This window comes from Amblyomma americanum, chromosome 6 (genome assembly GCF_052857255.1).
Source record: "Amblyomma americanum isolate KBUSLIRL-KWMA chromosome 6, ASM5285725v1, whole genome shotgun sequence".
In the NCBI taxonomy this organism is placed as follows: Eukaryota; Metazoa; Arthropoda; class Arachnida; order Ixodida; family Ixodidae; genus Amblyomma; species Amblyomma americanum.
The window spans coordinates 194011489-194030097 of NC_135502.1; the positions used below are offsets into that span (position 1 = coordinate 194011489).

Genomic DNA, 18609 nt, shown 5'->3' on the forward strand with positions numbered 1-18609 from the left:
ATCAAAATGCAAAGTGCTCAAACGCTTCCATGGTTGCAAAAAGAAAGGAAACAAGAACAGAGAAAAAGGCACGGAACAGTGGGTAAGAATTGTATAACGGATTAGTGAACAATAAAACCTGCATAGTAAACAAAGTACAATAGATAACATTTCAGTAGAAAGGTACATGGAAACTTAAAATACATCAAAAGATTTCAGCATACCTTTGAACTTAACCAAATCTTCTATTTATTACAGCGGCATTGGGAAGGCTGTTCTAATCTTTTGCTGTGTAGATGAAAAAAGACTGTGCAAATATTTGTTTTTGGGCAAGGGTATGACAACTGTTGACGCTTCTGAAAGCGGGGAGTGTTTGCGACGTAGGCATTTTGAGCGTAAACAAACCAGCGGTACAGAGCTCCGTGGCAATATAGAGTCTAAAACAGTTAAAGGCAACTTTCGGTATCCATTTTGCCATGCCTGGCTTGTATACAGACTTGGCAGCACTTGTGTGTGAGGAACGTGACATGTGAATGGATTATCTGCTCTCAGCAATAAAGGCTGACGAAAAGGAAGATGCACTGTACACAGGATGCTAACACTTGTATTCTGCAAAATTTAAGGAGAAACAACAAGAGAGAACAACACTTGTAAAGGAAAAATGTACACTGCACTTTCTCATCACCAAGTAGTAGCACAACTACTGCTGCCCCCAAACACGTGCTCACCTCGGATGGCAGCATCGTTGGTCATCCAGCGGAGAGCACCAAATGGCTGCGACCACCAGGGAGGCAGCCAGCTGACAGGATCCATCGGCCTGTCAGAAAAGAAGGCCAAGTAAGATTTGAGCAGTAACTCAACAGCACCCACCTAAGTGCAGACAAAAGAATTTTCACAGAAAAATTGCTCCTCTCTGAAGCCTTTGAACTGACGCTTGGGTGGTGACCCCACACACATGGCATCAACCATAGCTCATGTCCAGCATTGCCAACTCCATCCTGTGACACTGGCTCCTTCTGGTAGCACACCACCCTACCGCAGGTGTTCCACACCTTCCTCCATCCAATGGCAACGCATGTTATAAAGAAGTTATTGCACATGTCTGATGGAGGAATACATTCCCTTTACACAGAAGTGGCCAAGGGTAACTGAGGCCGAGCAGCAGATGTCCCATAAGCAGCTCTCACTATTATAACATATTTATGAAAACGTGGGGGAAAAATAAAACCATTACTGCACTTACTCCAATTTAACATGCCCTCGATTGTAACACACACCCGTTTTTCATGATGAGAAAAAAAATTCCAATGTCTTCAATTGTAATCTGCACCAGATCTTGATGCTACCCGCACAAAGAGCTAAAGGCTGAGCGCACAATATCGCATGCTGGTATAGAATCATGTGTAGAAGTGTCAGTCAGCACCCTAACCTGTGCACAGCTGTGCTTGGTTCGCCAATAGCAGCGAGGCCTTTGGGCCAGCCCTATTTTTTAATATCAATCAGACAGCCGCTGTTGCTGAGGGCTGGCGCAAAGCTGAGGAAAGAGAAGATAAGCGGCTGGACTGTTCTTGCAGGCGGGGACCATCCGTTTTCCGTCACGCCTGTAGTCATGCCAGAGGTGCATCCCGGATTGGAGTAGGATTGTCTTCATAATCGCTTGTTTGTGAGCCTCCAAAGGCAAAGACTTATACCCCTGCCACATGGCAAATCTAATGTCATTCCCATCGAATGACATTTGTTCGACTTAATGTCATTTATTCTGCGTGCTGCTACACGGCCAAAAGTAATGCCATTTGCAAATGATGGTGATTGCGATGGAGAAAAAGTGCAGCATAAAAACATTTCGATCTACGCTTCAATATGTTTCGAAAAGTATTGTTTTGCGAATGGAAACCGATTTCAAAATTTTAATCCTCGTTTCAATAACGCGTTGATCACTGCTATCCACCAGGAGTCCAAGCCAAGCCAAAGTTCAGCCAGCGGCGACAGACAAATGGCGGACGTCACTACGTCGCTTTGTGCAATGGATTCGCGGCAGCGGAATGCGATCGCTGCGAGTCTATGCTTGCGAGCACAAAGACGCAGCAGGCTGGCCCTGTACAAAGGCAGATTAGCGCAGCTGAGGGTTAGCGCCAGCACTCCGGACTCCGGCAACACAACGCACGCGCCTGCCGCTGGCTCATGGGCTGGCTACGGCTGGCTTTGGGCCACGCTACACAAAAAAGCCAAAAAACATGCCTGCTCGTCCATTCCGGTTGGCTGGTAGCTAGAGTGACAGTTTTATTTTTTCTGGTGCTATTCGGTATTATTATATAAATAAATGAACGACCACAGAATTATACAGGCGTTGAAATATTAAAATGCTTGTGTCGCGTTTGAAATTTATGTTCGGTGCATATTCTCACCAAGTCTCTGGTGTCGAGGGAACACATTAGCTCGGAGTTTGTTGGCGAATGAGTTCCCCAAACTCATTCGATACCTAATGCGTTTTCATCGAATGTCATATTTTCTCGTGTGGCAGCAAACTAATGTCGTTTTGAACGAATGTCATTCGATGGAAATGACATTAAATTTGCCGTGTGGCAGGGGTATTACATGGGCACCACTGGCACCGTGCCAGCTGTTCATATTATTCACACTCATAATTTAACGGGGGTTGAATTGACGAGCTTATAATGTATTGACACAAGAGTGTTTACAAGCAGCCATTTTGTGATGCCAATGACAACAGGCTGTTGCTGGCACAGTTTCATTTCCATACTCAGTTCTAACACACACGACATTTCTAGATGCATTTTTCCTCAAAAAAAGGTACGCATCAGAATCGAGTAGTTATTGAATAACACGATCACATTTCTTCGAGCCAATTACAAACGAAGTGCCAAGGGCTGGGAAAAAAAGAGATTTAATGCAAAAATAGAGAAGCAACGGACTTGTAAATAGAAAAGAGCCCCTGTTACACGCCCTTCTTCCCACTGCAGTGTGGCAGCCACGCTCAGTTTTGGCAGTGAAAGAAGGCGATGACCCGGAGGTCTGAAGCTCACTTGCTGACCCAACGCTTCACCAGGACTGTTGTCAATTGAGCCACAACCCACTTTACATTTGGTGGAGGCTGCTGTACCTGAACTTGAACTTCACCTTTATTTACCAGAAAGGCTGGTAGGTCACCTGGGCTAAAAGCTGTAACCAAACAGCTTGACGAGGCCCAGGCATCCCTTACAAGGCAGCATAGACGAGGACACTAAATAATAATAACACTAATAATAATGATGAAAAACGTTAACATGAAATATTCAGCTTTACAAAAAATAAGAAACACTTTCAGGTAGGTCGATAGAAAACGTGTACACAAAGACTGCATTTTTTGTTACAGATTGACACAAATCGCATGAATAATGAGAAGGCATCTTCGTGAGCAATTGGAGGGAAACTGTGAAAGAATAACTAGGAAACACTGTAGCGAAAAACTGCATTACGAATTGGAAAAAAGCTGCAGCAGTTGAACAGGTGTTAAACATTTGATGTGTTGATATTTGTTTAATATGGACGGAAGATTGTGACGTAAAGACTGGAGCTTGTAATCAAGCAGAAAAAGGGTACGAGCCGTGTGCCTTTACTGCGCATGTTTAGGATGTTAGTGTAATGCTGCAATGGACCAGAAATTGCTAAAAGTGACCGAGAGCTAACAGGCGAAAAGTAATGTGAGCGTAAGAGTCTGTATTCATACATGCAGTTTACATGAAGAATTTTGTACTGCTGGAAAAAATGTAGGGTAAAAGATAGATAATCTAGACAAAATATATGACGAATAGCCTTTTTTTGTAGCACAAGAATTTTGTTTAGGTTCTGTTTAGTTGTTGTTAGCCACACCAAGCTGCAGTAATTAATTTGTGAAGCAAATAAAGCGTGATATATTTGAAGTTTTATTTTTACCGGAAGAATAGTGCGTGCACGTGATATTGCCCCAGTTGCAGAGGAAAGCTTCTTACATATTTTCTCAACGCGTAAATCCCATGTTAAATATGAGGAGAATGTAACGCCAAGAATCTTGTGGTGCTCAACCACTTCAATATCCTGTCCATCAAATTTAATTCGTTGATCTAAAACGCATACTTTATTTCGAGCCCGCAAAAGCATGACCTTGGTTATTTTAGGATTGATTTTAAGCTGATTTGATTGTGACCAATGACCAATTTTTTCAAGCAAATGATTACATCTGATCACTAAATTATTTGCATCGGTACCTGAAATGAGAATATTGCAATCATCAGCATATATAACGAAATTAACAGTTGTGTCGACACAAACTATGTCGTTAATGAACAGATTAAATAAAAGAGGACCTAACACGCTCCCTTGCGGGACGCCATTTAATATCTGTGATGGGGATGACATTCAATTGTTAATACATATGCACTGTGATCTGTTTTCTAAATATGACTTGAATAGCTGAAGAGGTTTACCACAAATGCCATTTATTAAGAGTTTTCCAGTCAAAATATCATGATGAAGAGAGTCAAGAGCCTTGCTAAAGTTTATAAACAACTCAAGGGTAAAATGTAACTTTTCAACATTCTGGATAATGTGTTCTTTTAGGGTCAGGAGTGCTGACTCTGTTGACCTTCCCTTTTTGAAACTATACTGTGCATCCGAAATAAGGCCTATCCTATTGAAAAAGTTATTTAATCTTGTGTATAAAATTTTCTCAAAGCCCTTCGAGAACACAGGCAGAACAGATATATATCGATAGTTTGTGGATTCTTCCGTATCACCGCCCTTTATACAACACCGACACTCTAGCTCGTTTCATGGCACTGGGAAATTTGCCAATGTCAATGGCAAGGTTAAAGATATAACTAAGGACTGGAGCAATGATCTGAATGACTTCTTTTTTTGGCTTGATTTGCGAATTGTCTATGTCCAATGATCTACTGTTTTTTAGTGACATGAATGTTGTATATACTTCTATCTCATCTGTGGGAGTAATAAATAGGCTATCAATAAAATTCGAAGCCGACTTACTATGCCGTGAAAGCGAGGGATTGTTTGGCTCAGCTATATTAACAAAATGCGCCAGCTCTACACCGGAAAGTACTCGTTCATTGTGTTTAATGTAATCAGGTAGAGCGTCTTTCCTTTTATCCCGGCCTAGTAGAATATTTACCACTTTCCAGGCAGCTTCAGGGTGTTTTTTATTCACATTGGAAAATAATTTCTCAACATAACTTTTCTTAGAGCTCCGTAGTTCGGAATTTAGCTTATTTCAGAAAGCCTTAAATTCCCTTAATGCTGCTTCGGTTCTAGTGCTAAGCAAAATATGAAAAAGTGTTTTTAATTTTAATCATCTTAGTGTGAGCAAGGGTTTATTTACATATACTGCAGCCCCGATGGGGCTATTGCAGGAGTGGGAGGAAGAGGAGAGAAAAAAAAAAAAAAGGCAGAGAGGGACAACATATTCAGAAGTGAACACCATTAAAATACAGAACAGAAATGCAACAGACTAATCACAGATTTGAAACAACATTGAAAAATAGGTTTGGTTCCAGGGAGCGTATATCACCGGGTAAAGAATTCCATCGTTCGATAACACGAGGAAAAAAACTAAATTTGAACACATCAGTGCGCGCGTGAATGGGTGTTACATTCAATGGGTGGTAGCTCCTTGTAGATGAAGATGCTGAAAAATGCAAATACTCAGACAGTGAAGCAAAGCGAAATGAATTAACAATACCATGAAAATATTTTAAACACTCATTGTCGCGGCGGGTACAAAGGAGGGAAAGGCCTATGGCAGGAAGAGTGGATGAAGGTGAAAAATTTGTCATACCGTCGGCAAATAAACCGTACTGCTTTCCTTACGACGGATTCCAGCTTACTGATATCGGACTGTTTATGAGGATTCCAGATTATTGACCCATACTCCAAAAGTGGACGAATTAAAGCTTTGTATGTTACCAGTTTAGTTTCTTGGGGGGCAACACAAAGTGTACGTTTTAGATAACCGAGCCTCCGCATTGCATTATTGGATATTGTGTTAATATGCTTTGACCAGGACAAGTTAGAAGAAAAAAGAAGACCTAAATATTTGTACTCGGACACTTGATTCAGAGAGCTATCTTTGAATGAGTAGGTGTAAGAAGATGGTATTGTGCGATTAGAGAATGACATGTATACAGATTTACGAAAGTTTATTTGCATTTGCCATGTTTCACACCATGAGCAGAATGACACGAATGACTGATTTAGTTGCGCGTGATCCTCAGGGGTGTTAATTAACTGTATATCACACAATCGTCTGCATACAACCGAATTTTAGAAATAATATTTTCTGGCAAATCATTAATGTATAATAAGAACAACAGTGGTCCGAGCACGGATCCTTGTAGTACACCGGATGATACATTAACAGTTTCAGATGAACAGGAGTTGCAAGAAACATACTGTGTACGATTAGAAAGAAAGCTTGATATCCAGTCTACCAGTAACGGGTTTTTGAGTATTGCATAAAGTTTACAAAGAAGTTTGCTGTGGAGAACGGTGTCGAAAGCTTTAGAAAGGTCGATAAATAAAGCGTCGATTTGTGAGCCCGTGTCGAGGGAACTAGCAATGTCGTGCGTGAATTCTACAAGTTGTGAAATGGTACTGAGCCCGCGCCGGAACCCATGCTGAAATTTGCACAAGATATTGTTAGCTTCAAGAAATTCTGTAATGTGCTTATGAATGATATGTTCTAGTAATTTGCATGAGTGTGAAGTTAACAAAATGGGGCGATAGTTGGACAAGATTTGGGTGCTGCCAGCTTTAAACAGGGGAATAACTTTTGCAAGCTTCCAGGCTACGGGGACGGTTGCGGATGATAGCGATTTCTGGAAGATGGTAGTCAAATAGCGGCTGGTCCAAAGAGAGTAACGATGCAGAAATACATTAGGGATATCATCAGGACCACTACTTTTTTTCACATTTATGTTCAGAATGAGGTTCAGAACACCTTCGACGCTTATTGAAATATCATTGACAGAACATTGAGAGTTCCTAGGAAAAGTAATCATTTCAAGGTTATCTGTTGTAAATACCGACTGCAAATATGTGTTGAAACTAGTAGCTATAGCTAATGAGTCACAGACCGGCTTATCATCAATAATGAAGGTATTGGGACTAGTGCTCTGTGGCAATATGGATGCCCAAAATTTGCGGGGATTGTGTTTCATTAATTGCGGCAAGGAATTTCTGTAGTAAAAATCTTTTCCCGAGTGAACTTTGGCACGGAGTTCTTCTTTAGCGTCGCTGAACTGTTGCAAAAGTTCAGGGTTACCATTGCGCTTGGAAACGCGTAGTCTGGCAACACGGCGAGAAAGATGCAGTATGTCTCTTGTTATCCAGGGCATACTGTGGTTTTGCTTTTTAGTTTTTAATGGAACAAAACGCTGAATACAGACCTTCACAATGTTCTCGAAAAATGTTACTAAAGAATTCACGTCACATGATATGCTGAGGTGCTGAAACTGTTCAAATGCGTTACTTAATAAATCCAGGATAGGCACGTCGTCTGCACTACTGAAATCCGGAAATGTTGAATAAGTTAGTTTTGAGGAAGGAATAGAACATGGGATCGAAACAAGAACAGCGTTATGATCAGATATCCCCTCGACGACTTCGCATGTAAAATTCGTCGCGAAAAGAGAAGAGCTTAAAAACACCAGATCCAGTATTGCCGAAGACCACGTGGACTTATCAACTATCTGTTTTAATCCAAATGACAAAGAAAAATTGACAAGTTCATTACTGATTGCAATGTCTTGACCAGTAATGGATAATGTATGCCATTGAATTCCGGGAAGATTGAAGTCTCCTAGGATAATTATATTTGGATTGTTGATATGATGAGAATGCAAGAAGTTACTTAAAGAATGCACATGGTCTACGGAAGTGCCTGGTGGTCGATACACCGCACCGATAACAAATGATTTGTTACCTACGTAGAGTTTGCACCAAGTTGACTCTATTTCGACAGGGACCGAAATTTCAACAAATTTCAGACTAGACTTAATGAAGAGAGCGACACCGCCTCCTTTCCCATGCTGCCTGTCCACCCTAATTACAACGAAACCTGGAGGAGTTATTTCAGAGTCAATTATACCATCATGTAGCCACGTTTCGGTGACCGCAATGACATCAGGCGAATGAGTTAGGATTAAAGAGATAAAATTTGGAAGCTTGTTTACTAAACTTTTGGCATTGATGTTCAGAACACGAAGGTTGGCGGCGGTGTCCCGTCAGTCAGAATCTGCGGGTGGCTTGGCAGCAGTAGCATTAGCAGCAGCAGTGTCCGGGGGCGTTGATTTCGAATCTTTGACCAAAATTTTTTCAACATACTCCCAGTTGTACCGCACGCTATCAATAAACACGTGGTCATAACGCAAATGAACCTTCGAGCCACTGTCACGATAAGATTGCGTTGCATCCCATATTTTTTTCCGCATCAATCGAACGTGAGCAGAGAAATCCTCGGATAAGCTAATGCTTGAATTTTTGAGCCTATGAGCATTTTTTAACAAGCTTGAGTTTTTTCCCGAAAGTCAAGTAGCTTAACGATGACAGGATGACGGCGCCCTTCCTGCTTCCTACCTAGCCGATGATACCTTTCTATTTTAGGACAATCCAACTGAAGGTTATCGATGAATACCTTAGTCACCGCAATGAACAGAGCTTTGTTAGTTTCTTCATCTTCAGCGAGAACGGTTTTCCAACTCATCATTTCTTGAAGCAAGCTTGCTAACAACCTCATACCCCTGTTACACGGGCGTTTTCAACGGCAGTTCAGTTGACTCTCAGTTGAACTGGACGGCAGTTAGCGGTGTTACACGGCAGTGCTAACTGCCGTTGAAATCTCAACGGCAGTTGAGTTCGACTGAGATCGGGGGTCCCAGTTGAACGGCCAACTGAGAAGATGGCGACCTAGGGACCGAAAAACTTGCCCTCTTACTGGATTGTCTTGGCTCAGTGTGCTTCGAACCCGCAAATTTCTACCGCAAAGCAAAAACTACACAAAAATAATTGTCACTATAGTAAAGAATATATACACTACGATCATTTACAACAAGAAAAAAAAATGCACACACTGCTTTTTTCTTATTTAAACTTCGCTCTAGACGCGAGGTCATGTGGTTAGAGTGCTAACTGAACTGAACGCGAAGTGCTCGTGTAACAGCTGGCGATTCCAGTTGAGTTCAACGGCAGTTGAAATCCTCAACTGGCGGTTAACTGAACTGTCGTTGAAAACGACTGGCTAAGCACTGTCACCGTTGCAATCATAAACCTGCCTGCATACCCGACCTTCACGGCTGCAAAATCCTGGCACGAAACAAGTGCACAATAACAAGGGAAATTATCGAGGCTAGGGCGATAGCAAAAGCGGAGGACTCATGTGTCAGCACCCCGTCTATCCTTCTTTCAACAAAAGAGATGGAATTCTTGGATATGCAACGTTAAGCGATGATTTTGGATGCTGGCTTCTTATCCGCCTTTTATGTGCTGTTTATATGTTTTTGAATGCTGTATGCTGTGCTGTATATATTTCGCCATGCTTCTCAATAAAACCTCAGTTGCTAGTTCAGCGCTTGTCCCTTCTTTCTGTCTGTGTCTGCTTGTGCGCTGTTTTTTCACCAAGATGCAAAACCAACTAGCCCATTCAGCTGCTTTACTATTCTTTTCAATACTCAGTATGACAGGTTGTAATGTACTCTAAACTGTGAGCTGCCATTTGAATAGAATTTTATTCTGACAAAGTCAGACATGAAAGTCTGTTACATGTAAGATTCTTATTCAGCTCATATTGCGGCAGCAAGCTGCAGTGTCAACATGAAGCATGGGACCCCTATGGGCTGGTTGCATTCATACTCTACGGTAAATGAAGACATGTGCTGACGAAAACCAAGTCTGATTTTTGAATTCTCACTGTCGCATCAGTCGCTGCCCCTTGAATTGAGTTATTTTTTTAAACATCTGCCGGACCTGAGCAGTGTGCAGGCTCTCGGTTGCCTGCTTGCCAACATGAAACAAGCGCATGTTGATGTAATTTTCTGCAACACTTCTGACAAGGTGTATGTAATGATTGTCGAGTGGAGAGTTGTCGAACATGTGCTCATTAAGTTCATTGAAGAGCTCTCTACCGTGGAATGCGTAAAGAACCTCGTGGAGAAGATCAGTGAGTAGTGTTCTTGATGCCAATTTGTTCAGGCGCACTGCCGTCCTGATCACCGCCTCCGATTTTTGACAGATCTTCAGTACACTTTCTGATGGGTATTTCAACCCTCCTCTGCTTTTCCTCTTAATTAGTGAGTAAATGTTTCCTCGTTCTGTTGTGAGTAGTGCACTTGTGCAGTGCTCACAAGTCAGCTTTGCAGCCAATTTATGAGCTACATAACCTGCCATGTAAGCCACAATTCGGCCTCCACATTCACTGATGTAGCCTGGAGCTATGATGTAGTCATGGTCTGCAGCTGTTACCTGAGACTGCTGAACAGCATCACTGTCTAGAAGTTGCCTCCTTGGTGCAGATATATTCAAGACCTGAGAAGAAATAACTGTTGCACTGCTGCATGACAATATGGAGATGCTGTCCAGGCTCAGACAGTTGCCTGTTGATACATCAGCCAGTTCACTTTGAACAATCACTTTTTTGAAGGCAGCACGAAACTGCTGTGTAGTAGGATTGTCATTATGCCTGCCATGTGCTCGAATCAGGCCAAAAAACAGTTCCAAATGGTCCTGGCAAATTTTGTGGGCCGGAATGTACTTCAGCACTCGTTTTTCAGTGACAAGAAAATGAAAAAGACTAATCAGGCTTTGCATGCAGATGATAAAACCTAAGAAACCTGTCTTTCGGTTTGTTTCAATCATTCGTCTTCCATTTGCAGACTCCTTCAAGGAAGAGAGGTAATGGGTTGTGGTTTTGAACATGCCTTCGAAAGCTTCAATGTTCTTTTCATTTATAGGTTTCTTCCAACCTTTCTGATATGGGCTTCTAGAATTTAGGGCATCAAATGTCTCATTAATTTTCAACAAAAAATTGTCTGTTGCCTGTGTGCCAGAAAAACCTTCCAGGTCAAGTTCCCTGCACTCGGCTAGTGCTGTCGCAACAGAAGTGCTCATTACTTGGGCAGCAAGTCTAATTTTCATGGGCTGCCGCTGCCACTCAATATGAGCTCTGCGCAACTTGTTAGCCAAATGTAGGCCTTCTTTCTGCTGCACAGTATGCAGCCGCTCAATATGCTCCCATGACACTGTCCTTCCTTGGTGGTCAATAAAGTACCTCTTGTGTGCCAGTGCATTCCTCACAAGTTTTAGCATATGGCAGGGATCCAAAAAAGCTGCCACTGGTTCCTGGATAGCTGGGTGTCAAAAGGTTGTTTTTAGGTCTCCCACATGTTGAAAATCACACCCAAGCTCTTGTAACATAGCCAGATTTGCAGGCGCCCCGTCACAAGTGAGTGAAGCAACCATAGCTCCAGCATCATGTGCCTTATGAAGGCACTGGGTGACAAGGTTAGCCCTCTATGTTCCAATTAGGCCATCAACTAGGAAGTACCCAAGGGGCAACTTCCATCGCCCATTAATAGCCACAGCCATTATAACAAATGCAGCCTTTGCTTGTGGCAAAGAGTCGCTGTCAATGCCACTGCCAAAGTCAACAAACCCTTCAAAGTTGCGTTTGTTCCACTGGATGTTTTGCCGAATAGCCATTTCATCAACCATGAGGCTGCAAACTGTTCGGTGCCCCTTGCTTGCTGTTTCAGCACACTTCATTTTTAGTGCATTGAAAGCTTCTGTTGAAAGTCCTGCCTGGCCATCAACAGTCTCATACCATTTTCGCAGAGTTCTGGGATGTGGGAGGCACGTGTCAAAAAAGGCAAAAGTTCTCAGTTCAGGGGAGTACTGCTTTGGAGTGCCAATTCCACCATGCTTTCCGACTTGTCTTTCAAGTAGGTGCTTATTTACTTTAACCAGGCCATCTAAAACAGACACTTGCTCTGTCAGGAGGATATTCTCCGTAGTTAAAGCTGACAGAACAGATTTTAGTTCCGCATTTTTCTTTTGCAGTCTCCGCCTTGTTTGCTGCAGCCTTTTTATGCTTTTTCTTGACTGAGCATGCATTGCAGAAAACCATGCAGCCCTTGCTCTCAAGTAAGCTTTTTCGGGTGTGTCCTCCTATGAAGAGAGATAGAAAATGCAATGCATCATTAGAACAATGCACATCCAAGCCTTGCATACCACAGTTACAACAGTGTGCACATATAAAACACAAAGCACTCTGAATGTTCCATTAAAAGAAGAACGAAGGAGCTCAGTTAATCTTCTCGTCCTACTTTAATATCAAAGTGTTTCACCTCTGATGGAAATGCTCAGCATGCCATCACTCACAACGCACAGAAAATTCACTTGATCATCTTTTTCTCGCACATTGTACCATAGCAACAGATCATTTGCCCTGTCACATATTTTACCAGCACCTCACCTCGCATCAAGCCGGTAATGCCTACAAGGGTAACCCTGTTTTTGTCCAGATGGAAAAGTACAAAAATTCACCTGTAACCTTAATGATGAAAGAATGCAATGATTTACCTTCCAGGATTGCCATGATAACAGAGTCTTTGTTATTTCAGTCAGGATCACTTTCTTATATGGATTCCTCACACTTTCAGTAACAAAATTTGATTTCTCAGATGACTAATTCGCACCTGCTGTTTATTTTTTCTTTGTGAATTTTCGTAAGAATATTTACTTGGCAATGATGTTTCTCGACTTGCACCTGAGTGCCGTACCTACACTGCTTTTTTTGTTTTTGAAACAATTTTGTTCCGCTTTGAGACCCCCCCATCTCCCCCTATGTAATGCCCCTAGTGGACCCTTAGGGTACTTGAATAGATCAATAAATGAAGCTGTGACTCACCGATTCTCCTCTGGTAGATGGAGAGGTGTCCAAGAAGAAGATTCCATAATGTGCTCCTCAGCTTGATATGCAGGTCACTCACACACTTAAAAATTCATTGGTTTATTGATTCATCATTGCATACAATATACCATGCAGATCAGTTAGTAGATATTAGTAAAAATTGCCACGGCGAAATCAAGATAAGTCCATTCACGCAGTCTAAGTGCCCGCACATGCTGTGTTAAAGATTATGCTAATAATGCATGCTGTGGATGGGCCACTCACGCTATCAAATACGCTCTTGGCATATGCACAAGTATTTGACATTCATGGTGTTGAATTCTGCTTCAGAAATAGGCACATTTGACAGGTCCATTTACCATTGCTGGCCTCCTTCTTCGTGGCGTCCCAACAGAGGCTGGGGCGGTTGGCAAAGTCGGAAGTTCCTGCATAAGATAACCTGTTTAGTAATGCAGCCCACCTTAGAATGCCTGTTGCCCTGTTCTCCTCCGCCATGCATCAAGGCATAAGAAGGAAAGCAGGACATGAGGCTAATCACAAAATTACTCGGCATGCCCACTACTGGGCCACGCAACAGCTTCAGTGCATATGTACTCAATGCCTTTCGATGTCACTGCAAAAGAAAAACGCTCGCACATTGTTAAACTCATATCACCTAGCATGTTAAGGTAATGTTATATGTCTACACATTCTATTTTTATAATACACTCAAAGTGTTGCAGAAATAAAGCAGGGTGAATAGCACAACTGTGTAGAAGCGTGAATACATACAGCTTTAAAAATTATTGCATTAAATTTTGTGTCGTGCAATCTCCTTTTCTGAATGCCCACTGGAACTGACGTTAAAGAGGTTGGCATGTACCCATATAAGAAGTATTTCATGAAAACTTATACAAGGAACAACTGAAAAAGAAGAAAACATGACAGTACAAATTTTTCATGTAGCACACATGCCAGTTTGCACCGAATACTTTCTACATAGCTGTCAATGACCTTGTCCAAAATCAGTAAAACCAGTTTGGAATAACGTGAGAAAATTTTGTAGAAAAGATATCACTGACCTGGTGGAGTATGTCTTGCATAGCCAAATTTTTCTTGATACTGACAGATTATTTGTAGTGGAACTCTGACGAGATGACTATATTAATTCGTGTAACGAACATAAGCAATGAAGGCACATGAAAGAATATTGTGGCAGTTACTAATGTGCTTATGTGGTTCTGCAAAAAGGTACCATCCTATATGAAGGATCTTTGCAGAACCTACTGCACTCTGCTACTGTCTCCGGTAAGCACGGGGCCTGACAAACAACTGCAGGTTCTACTGCACTTTACATTGCAGAATTGCAACGACATCCTACCTTATGCAGTGAATAAACCTGGATGGAAACCACACAGGACGATATGAAACTTACTGGTGTAAGTTGAAAGGCTTGAGATGGCCCTGGCTGAATGTCCAGCATTGTGGCCACATCCATAGATGCCTGTAAAAAAATTTTGTTCCGGAGAAATGTGTGTGTACCGAGACATAACAAGCGTTCAGTTTTAAGCACCTAGTGAAAAGTGGAGAAGCATCACACTACTAGACCGTTTTGAGTTATGTCTGAAGGAATAAAGATATGACTGGTGTGCTGAGGTGGCTTGGTCAAAACTTCCTCTGAGCCTGCGCCAGGAAGCTTTCTTTTACATAAAAATTCACCCGTTTCGTGACTCGTGCTGCGAGATAAACTCAGACACTGTCAATCTTCTAGCAGTTGCTGTCACAAAATGGTATATCGTAACATACCTGTTGTGATGGGCCTGGTAAAGTTTCCTGGCTTTCAGTGACATCCATAGGTGCCTGTGAAAAAAATTTTATTCTTGAGAAATATGCTTCTACCAAAGCATAAGATGTATTCAGTTCTAAGCAACTACTGAAAAATAGAAAAGCATCACACTGCTAGGCTGTGTTTTCAGTTCTGTCAAAAGGATTATAAAAAATGACTAATGTGTTGAGGCGATTCAGAGAAAACTTCCTCTGAGCCAGTGCCAGGATGCATTCTGTTACAGAAATCTGTTTTTGGTCGCTCGTGCTGCGACATAAACGCAGACACTGTTGTTCTTCGAATTGATGCAGTCACAAAATGGCATATTGTAAAATACCTGTTGTGATGGGCCCGCCAAAGTCTCCTGGCTTTCAGCGACATCCATAGGTGCCTGTAAAAAAAAAATTTATTCTGGAGGAATGTCATCATCGTCATCATCAGCCTGACTACGCCCACTGAAGGGTGAAGGCCTCTCCCATGTCTCCAATTAACCCTGTCCTTTGCCAGCTGCGGCCACCGCATTCCCGCAAACTCCTTAATCTCACCCGCCCACCTAACTTCCTGCCGCCCCCTGCTACGCTTGCCTTCTCTTGGAATCCACTCTGTTACCCTTAAGGACCAGCGGTTATCTTGCCTTTGCATTACGTGCCCTGCCCAAGCCCACTTCTTCCTCTTGATTTCAACTAGGATGTCATTAACCCACGTTTGTTCCCTCATCCACTCTGCCTACTTCTGGTTTCTTAACGTTACACCTGTCATTTTCCTATCCATAGCTCACTGTGTTGTCCTTAACTTAAGCTGAACCCTCTTTATTAGCCTCCACATTTCTGCCCCATAGATGAGTACCGGTAAGATACAGCTGTCGTAGACTTTTCTCTTGAGGGATAATGGTAAACTGCCATTCATGATCTGGGAGAACCTGCCATATGCACTCCACCCATTCTTATTCTTCTAGTTATTTCCCTTTCATGATCTGTATTAGCGGTCACTACCTGCCCTAAGTAGGCATGCAGTGCCTGCATGACAGTTGAGGTTTTCACTGAGTTAAATGCTTTCTCGTAATCAATGAAGGCCATATATAGGGGTCGGTTATAATCTGTGCATTCCTCTATCACTCACTGATAGCGTGAACATGATGTATTGTTGAGTATCTTTTACGAAAGCCTGCCTAATTATTTGGTTGATTAAAGCCTAAGGTTGTCCTGACTATTAGCGATTACCTTAGCAAATACTTAGTAGGCAATGAACAGTAAGCTGATCGGTCTGTAATTCTTCAAGTCCTTGACGTCTCCTTTATAAAGATAATGTTAGCATTCTTCCAAGCTCCTGGCACTCTCGAGGTCACAAGGAATTGCATATATAGGATGGCTAGTTCTACTAGCACAATCTCCCCTCCCTCCTTCAACAAATCTGCTGTTACCTGATCCTCACCAGCTGCTTTCCCGCTTTTCATTCCTACTAAGGCTTCCGTTACTTCCTCTTCTCTTACTGCTACGGGATGTCCCATTGCTGTGCGCTGCGGCTTCTCTCATTAACGTTCTGATTGCATTGGCTACTGCACAGATTTGTGTCTCTTTGGCTATTTGATATCTTATTCATATTGCTAATGATATTGCCCTCTTTGTCTGTTAACGCATACATACAGTGGGCGCGGCGGAACCAGCGTAGGCATGTGGTCTCACAAGCTTCTCTTCTGCCTTCTGCAGGTTTTCTTGCCCAGTTCTACCGCACCAACGATTGCAGTAAATGGATCAGCAATCGACACGTGTTCTCTGGCTGCACCGTCACCTTTGGAGCCTCTTCCTTTTGATTGTCCATTCCCGCATGACATCAAGCCTGGAACGCCACCTAGCCACCACGTGACCTTGTCCGAATCGCCTTTAAAAGAACGTCAACAGGAATTTGTCTTCAGTGGGCGTGGCGAAACCAGCGTAGGCATGTGGTCTCACAAGCTTCTCTTCTGCCTTCTGCAGGTTGGTACTGATTACTGTTCTGTTAAAAGTGATTGCCGCTGTCTTCTGGTCCTGCCGTGTCCACAGCAGTTCGTTGAAATCGCCTACAATGCTTTTTGCATGTGCAAACTGCTCCTATGTGGAGACGTTGAAACTAATCCCGGTCCGGATACTAGTGAAATGCTGAAAGAATTACTTAAAGGGCAAAAGGGCCTAGCCACTGAAGTGACTGCTTTGAGAGAGCAACAGAGCAATATGGAAAAACTCATGAATGATATGAGACTAAGGTTTACAGCCTTGGAGAAGCAGGCAAACAGGATTGACACTCTAGAACAAACAATATGTGAACTCCAGGCGAAAATAACTGATTTAGAAGACAGGAGCCAACGCTCAAACCTTATTGTTTTTGGAGTAAAAGCGGAACCCGGGGAATCTGAGACTGACTTGAAAAAGAAGGTTCTAACTGAAGTTTTTGCAGAAAAGCTTAACATATCTTGCAGTTCTGTGGGCAGAATACACAGGCTGGGCAAAAAGGCAACAAACCGCCCTGTAATTGTGTTCTTCCAGGACTATAACGAAAAGCAAGCAGGAAGCGTAAACTACTGTGGGACAGCGCAAAAACAGAAAGGAATGAAGGAAAAAAAGTTACCTTGATAAATGACAAGCTGCGAATCGAAAAAATGCTTTACACCTGGGATGACAGCGATAACAGCAGAGTTCAACTCGATGATTAAAACAGTTATCAAAGCAAAGACTGACTTTCACAACATCGTGTTAAGGAATTTCGCTTACTTAATATAAATGCACGTAGTATTGTAAATAAATCGGAGGCTTTGGAGGCTATCTTGTTGATTCACAATCCACACGCCGTAGTTATAACCGAGACTTGGCTGAGAGATGATATTGATGATGAAACTGTTTTCCCCCGCTCTTATCAAGTTTTTCGCCGTGATAGAGCAAGACGTGGAGGGGGAGTTGCGGTCCTGGTGAATCAAAACACAGAGGCACACACGTTGCAGCAAATAGCTAACCATGAAAGTGTGACCTTAAAACTGTCGTACGGGGGTAGATCGTTTGTGCTTTTTGCTATATACAGACCACCTGATTCACCACCTCAATATTTATGTGATCTGGCCGATCACATGTCTAAATTTCGCCGTGATAAAATATATCTTGTCGGTGATTTTAATCTCCCAAATATTGACTGGAATAGTCCCTTCCCTAGTACAAACAATGACATAAATGCTTCATACATGTGTGATATTATGCTTATTCATAATTTGCAACAGGGAGTTAAGCACCCAACGCGCATACACGGTGAAGCTGCATCTATTCTCGACCTCGTCTTTCTCAGCCAAGAAACAGAACGTTTTACTGTTTCAGTTGAAACTGGGTTATCTGATCATTGCATGGTGGTTTTTACTTGTCCCATTCAACAAAATGTCGACAGTGAACCTGCAAAAATTATTTCCGTGAAAAACTTCTCCAGAGCTAATGATGAAAGTGTGTTAGACTACTTCAGCTTACACCTTGACATGTTTCGAGGAACTAATGTTGATGAACTCTGGAATAAATTTAAAGAAATCTGTACGTGCTGCATTGATAACTACACTCCTAATAGAACAAAGAAAACATGTAAAAAAACTCCTTGGATCACGCGAGAAATAATACATTTGAAAAGAAAAATCAAACGTCTGAAGCGTGGGGGTGCCTGTCGAAATATAGTTAAAATACATCAGGCTAACTTCACAAGCGCTTTGCGCCAGGCTAAACAAAATTACTTTCAGTATAGCCTGCCAAATTTTATTCGTGACTCACCACATAAGTTCTGGAAATTTTTATCGAAAAAGAAAAAAACAATTACGCGCATTTCCTGTCAAGGTGTCCAGCTTGCTGATAAATCGCAAATCTCTGAGGCATTC

General features: G+C 42.2%; 1 protein-coding gene across 2 annotated transcripts in view; it reads right to left on the bottom strand.

The window, feature by feature from the left end:
* LOC144094325 (uncharacterized) overlaps window positions 1–18609 on the bottom strand; it is a 241601-nt gene that overhangs the window by 33519 nt on the left and 189473 nt on the right. For both annotated transcript variants that reach the window (XM_077628268.1, XM_077628266.1), the window contains one exon: window positions 708–796. In XM_077628268.1, coding sequence (XP_077484394.1) covers window positions 708–796 — 89 coding nt within the window. The remainder of the gene's footprint in view (window positions 1–707; window positions 797–18609) is intronic.